This window comes from Suncus etruscus, chromosome 8 (assembly GCF_024139225.1).
Source record: "Suncus etruscus isolate mSunEtr1 chromosome 8, mSunEtr1.pri.cur, whole genome shotgun sequence".
Lineage (NCBI taxonomy): Eukaryota > Metazoa > Chordata > Mammalia > Eulipotyphla > Soricidae > Suncus > Suncus etruscus.
In genome coordinates this window covers 35684337-35690861 of record NC_064855.1, presented here as the reverse complement: position 1 = coordinate 35690861, position 6525 = coordinate 35684337, and the positions used below count along the sequence as shown (strand labels likewise).

Here is a 6525-nt window from a genome sequence, read left to right as displayed (position 1 = left end):
TAGTGACATGAAAGGAAGCCTGCCACCGATTTGCTGCAATTCCAATATTTGAACGGTTTAATACAAGGTTTATCATCTGTGTTTAGTAGCAAGAAAATACATATAAAGTATGTTATATATAAGTGGTATATTATAGACACTACACATGAACTTTATTTTAAAATTATTTTTCCTAGGGAAGATATTTTATATTTCAATTTTTAATTGAATTAATATGAGATAATTATGTGTTGGTGATTTTCAGTCATATAGTGTTCAAACATACATCCATTCATCAGTTTCCAAACACCACGAAAGCACCACCAGTAGAGTAAATGAACCTGAACGGAGTCTATAGTTAATCCTGTGACAATATACCCCAAGGGTGGAGAAACCCCATAGTGCTATGGCCAAGTGAATTCGTTTTCGAATGACCCCAATATTTACTGTGCCAGTGCAGGAGGGAAAAAAAAGGCAAAAAGCACAAAACATTTTTATATTTTATGCATTATTTTTTTCTTCATTTTTAATTATTATTATTTATTTATTTATTTATTTATTTATTTATTTATTTATTTATTTATTTTTTGTGGTTTTTGGGTCACACCTGGCAGTGCTCAGGGGTTATTCCTGGCTCCATGCTCAGAAATTGCTCCTGGCAGGCACGGGGGACCATATGGGACACTGGGATTCGAACGGATGACCTCCTGCATGAAAGGCAAATGCCTTACCTCCATGCTATCTCTCCAGCCCCTTATTTATTTATTTTTACCTGTCTACTTTTTGTCGATTTCTTTGTTTTGGTGTGGTTATTGAAGTTGTTGTCCCCATTTATATTTATATTGTTTTTTTTCTTCTTTTCTTTTCTTTTCTTTTCTTTTCTTTTCTTTTCTTTTCTTTTCTTTTCTTTTCTTTTCTTTCTTTAGGTGCTCAGCCATGTTTTTTAACTCAAGACCATGGCTTTTTTTTGTGGTGCTTATTGTTATCACTGAAGTGCTCACTGGATATTTGACTCTTCTTTTTGTACTGTTGGGGTATTTCACCTTCTTTTTCTCCTTCATCTTTCAAACCGACGATGAGAGCCTCTAGAAGGATTCCCCCCATTTTCGGCATATTAGACTTTTACCCCAGTTTATTACTTTTCTCTTCTTCAAATAAAACCACATAACATGAAAAAAATATGATCGGACTGCAGGTCAGATCTGGTCAGTAGGGGGCGCTGAGAACCCATGTACCCCACTCATACAAGTTCAGACACCTGGGAGGGTTTGAGTAAGCTCTGGGGTTTCCTGTTTACAAAGAATAATGTCTGATAAAAGCACCCAGGAGAGGACTTCTTTGTTGGTCTGCTAAGTAGTTTCCCAATATTTTATTCTACTGGTGAGTTTACTCAACAAAATAGGTAATGAAAATCATTAAGATATTGTTTCTAGAATTTCTGGTAATCTGAAAAGTAAGGAAAATTATGACAAATTTGACAGATTCATTGGAATAATCGAAAACATGTAGATATTTAATTCAACAAGTTTCACATGAAACTTTTAAATTTTATTGTATTATTTTTGTGTTTGAGACATAGCCGGGGTTGCTTAAAAGTTACTCCTGACTGCACTCGGAAATCATTTCTGGAAGGCTCAATGGACCACATGGGACCCAGGGGGTCAAACCCAGGTTATTCCCTTGTTGGCTGCATGCAAGGCAAATGCACTTTTGCTGTGCTCTCACTCAGGCCCTTACATCAAACTTCTGATATCAAATTCCTGATGTAAAATTTCATATCATAGCCTCTGACATCAGACCCTGTCAGAGCATTCTCTGAGAGTAGCATGTCTTGTCATCCTAGTTTTCCAGTGTGAGATTTTCTACTGCAGAGTCCAAGAACAATGTATGGGCTCATGAAACTTGAGAATTGAGTTCTAAGCACTTGTGAGTTATTCTTGAGCGTTCTATGTGGTTCTTGTTGTGTTGATGAACTCCATTTATAAATTCTTCTCCCTCATGAATATGGAAATAAGCTGAAGTCTACTAAATAAAGTATGGAAACATTTGTATCTGAGGACATCACAAGTGTACTGGTCTCTTCACTCAAGTGGCCCTCAGCATGAACTGGACATGGAAAATCGTCTTCCGCTCTCAGTGGCCACAGGTAAGTGCACAGTCCCTTGGAATGAGATGAGAACTAGGTCCAATCAGGAAAGTCCCTTGACTCCTGTATCTGTCCACAGGTGTGCACTCCCAGGTGCAGCTGGTTCAGTCTGGGGCCGAAGTGAGGAAACCTGGGACATCAGTGAAGATCTCCTGCAAGGCATCTGGATATACTTTCACCAGTTATGCGATGCACTGGGTGCAGCAGCGTCCTGGACAAGGGCTTGAGTGGATAGGATATGTAAACACCAACAGTGGTGGTACAGGCTATGCACCGAAGTTCCAGGGCAGAGTCACCCTCACCGCAGACAAGTCCACCAGCACAGCCCATATGGAACTGAGCAATCTGAGGTTTGAGGACACTGCCACTTACTACTGTACGAGAGACACAATGTGACAATTCATATCCTGAGCATGTCAGAAACCCAAGGGAGATGCAGCTGTTCTGGGCGAGGAGAAGACGGGGAAGCTAATACTGCTGACTTCCTCCAGCAGAGTCAGGGTCTGAGACATAGGCAGGGCTTCTCTAGCTGAAGGATTTTAATGAACTTTCATTCATTTATTTTTGTTTTTTATTAGGCCACACCAGGTGATCTCAGGTTTACTCCTGAGTCTTCACTTGGGTATTACTCCTAGGTGATTTGGGAATTCATATAAATTCTGGGGATTGATCCTGTGCTGGCAATGTTCAAGACAAGTGTTTTACCCATACTCTGAAATATGCTCATCCTCTTTTCGATGAAAAATGATAGTATATCTCTCAATATTTCAGCAATAGCCAAGATAACAATAGCCTTTACCTAGATCACATGTTTTCTTTCATACTTTCTTGTACTGTGCACTGGAACTTCCTATATTTTAGCAAAGTAACCAAATGTAAAAAGTAAAGTAACAGCATGTGCTGTTTTTATAGCAGGTTCATTGTCCTGTAGATATTTCTTTAGAGGAGAGATGGGGGTATTGGTGGTGGGAAGGTTGCAGTGGTGAAGAAGGGGTATACTTTTTTTTATAACTGAAACATAATGGCAAACATGTATGTAATCTAGTGTTTAAATAAGGATATTGTTTTTTAGATTAATTTATTTAAAGAAAATGTATCACATAGTTGTCATAACTGATCATAATACATTTGTTTCAGGATGACAGAAAGTGAAGTTATTAAAAATAGAGAAAATAGGGCCCGGAGAGATAGCACAGCAGTGTTTGCCTTGCAAGAAGCCGATCCAGAACCTAAGGTGGTTGGTTCGAATCCCGGTGCCCCATATGGTCCCCTGTGCTTGCCAGGAGCTATTTCTGAGCAGACAGCCAGGAGTAACCCCTGAGCATCGCCGGGTGTGGCCCAAAAACCAAAAGAATATAGAAAAAATAAAACATATAATAAAAAATGAATAAAAGAAAAAATTTGTTTATTTACTTTTTAATATTTGATTTAAACACCTTGATTACATACATGATTGTGTTTTGGTTTCAGACATGTAAAGAACACCACCCATCACTAGTGCAACATTCCCATCACCAATGTCCCAAATCTCCCTCCACCCCACCCGACCCCCGCCTGTACTCCTGACAGGCTTTCCATTTCCCTCATACATTCTCATTATTAGGGCAGTTCGAAATGTAGTTATTTCTCTAACTAAACTCATAACTCTTTGTGGTGAGCTTTTTGATGTGAGGCGTAACTTCCAGCTCTTTTCTCTTTTGTGTCTGAAAGTTATTATTGCAAGAAAGTCTTTCATTTTTCTTAAAACCCATAGATCAGTGAGACAATTCTGCGTTTTTCTCTCTCTCACTTATTTCACTCAGCATAATAGATTCCGTGTACATCCATGTATAGAAAAATTTCATGACATCAACTCTCCTAACATCTGCATAATATTCCATTGTGTATATATACCACAGTTTCTTTAGCCATTCGTCTGTTGAAGGGCATCTTGGTTGTTTCTAGAGTCTTGCTAAGGTAAATAGTGCTGCAATGAATATAGGTGTAAGGAAGGGGTTTTTGTATTGTATTTTTGTGTTCCTAGGGTGTATTCTTAGGAGTGGTATAGCTTGATCGTATGGGAGCTCGATTTCCAGGTTTGGAGGAATCTCCATATCGCTTTCCATAAAGGTTGAACTAGATGGCATTCCCACCAGCAGTGGATAAGAGTTCCTTTCTCACCACATCCTCGCCAACACTGTTTATTCTCATTCTTTGGAGAGTGCAGTTTCCTCCTTGAATATGCCTGTAGTCTCAATGTCCTGGAGTGTTTTGCCTATGTGTTGTTCTATAAATCTTATGGTTTTGGGTCTCATATCGAGGTCTTTAATCCATTTAGATTTTACCTTTGTACATGATGTTAGCTGGGGGTCTAAGTTCAATTTTTTCTCTTGATATTATGGAGGTATGTTTTATGTGCCAGCATGTAGTCTATCCTGGAGAATGTTTCATTTACATTGGAGAAGAATGTGTATCCAGGTTTCTGGGGATGGAGTGTCCTATATATACCCACTAGTCCTCTTTCTTCCATTTCTCTCCTCAGGTCTAGTATATTCTTGTTGGATTTCAATCTGGTTGACCTATCCAGTGTTGCCAAAGCTGTGTTGATTTCCCCACAATTATTGTGTTGTTATTGCTATTAGTTTTAAGATTTGTCAACAGTTGTATTAAATATTTTGCTGGCCCCTCATTCGGTGCATATATGTTTAGGAGAGTTATTTTTTTCTGTTCTACATACCCCTTGATTAATATAAAATGTCCATCTTTGTCCCTTACAACCTTCCGGAGTATAAAGTTTGCATTATCTGATATTAGTATGGCATTCCAGCTTTTTTATGGGTGTTGTTTGCTTGGATAATTTTTCTCCAGCCTTTTATTTTGAGTCTATGTTTGTTCTGACTATTTAGGTGCGTTTCTTGTAGGCAGCAGAAGGTTGGATTGAGTTTTTTGATCCATTTAGCCACTCTATGTCTCTTAACTGGTGCATTTAGTCCATTGACATTGAGAGAAAGAATTGTCCTGGGATTTAATGCCATCTTTATATCGAAATTTGGTGTGTCTTTTGGTTAGTCTTGTCTTAAATTAGGTCTTTCTGTATTATTAGTTATAAAATCTATGCTTAATGACACACTTGTGATCATGAGTATTTACACATGTTTGAATTCAAGTGTGAATCTATGCATTTAAAAATATGTATATTAGTAAGAAAGCATTTTCTCAGATATGATATCCATGTATTGATAAGATAAACTCCCAGATTTTTTGTGTGACATGATTCCACATGAATATATACATCCCCATATTCTTAATTCCTACCACTAGACAATGGAGGTGGAGAAGATGTGACTTTTTTCAAAGTGGTCATGGCCACATTTCCAGTCTATGTGTTTAGGAATTGGTCAGTGCCTTTGGTCTGTGAGAGACAGAGGAGATCTGACCCATGTTCAGTTAATTACCCAGATTCAGGTATAGAAGTTGGAACATAATGTGGAATGTACACAAGTGTGGTGGCACCAGCCTGGATCAATATGAACTTTGGAAAGTTTTCTGCCTGATAAAAGTGATTGTCTTTCAGACAATTAGCTTAATTGGTCCCGTTGATAAGATGGAAGATTGGAATCTGATTCAGTGGCTTCACTCTGAAGTAATTAATTCCATGATTAGAAACAATTTTAAATGTAATGTGCTAAAATAATATGAGGACAAGTAAGAGATAGAGATAAAAAGAAATTAAAGGAGATATATATATATATATATATATATATATATATATATATATAAAACAGAAACATTTGTACCCTAGATGTAGTCTGGTGTGGGAGAAATTGGGATGAGATGAAGTAAACTGAGATATTTCATTGTATGCAAGATAAAATAAGAAATGTTTACTGATGAATGGATGTATGTCTGAACACTATATGACTGAAAATCACCAACACATAATTATCTCATAGTAATTCAATTAAGAATTTAAATATAAAATATCTTCCCTAGGAAAAAATAATTTTAAAATAAAGATCATGTGTAGTGTCTATAATATACCACTTATATATAACATACTTTATATGTGTTTTTTTGCTACTACACACAGATGATAAACCTTGTATTAACCTGTTCAATTATTGGAATTGCAGGAAATTGGTGGCAGGTTTTCTTTCATGTCACTCATATGGGTTTAGCCCCTGTACAAGGGCATAATCCATCAAAAACATATGAAAATTGTATATTTGGAAATAAATCTAATGGACCAGAGCAATAGCACAGTAGTACGGCAATGCCTTGCCAATCTGGGTTTGAACCTTGCATTCCATATGGTCCCACAAGAAGGAAGTATTTTTTTTTTTTTTTTGGTTTTTGGGTCACACCCGGCAGTGCTCAGGGGTTACTCCTGGCTCCATGCTCAGAAATTGCTCCTGGCAGGC

The 6525-nt window shown here is 37.4% G+C and overlaps 1 gene segment (V, D, J or C); it reads left to right on the top strand.

Annotated features, from left to right (window-relative positions):
* Nucleotides 1-2091: 2091 nt before the first annotated feature.
* LOC126015902 (immunoglobulin heavy variable 1-46-like) lies at nucleotides 2092-2521 on the top strand. The segment is given in 2 exon segments: nucleotides 2092-2125; nucleotides 2205-2521. Coding segments are annotated over 2 exon segments (351 nt in total).
* The last annotated feature ends 4004 nt before the right edge of the window (nucleotides 2522-6525 follow it).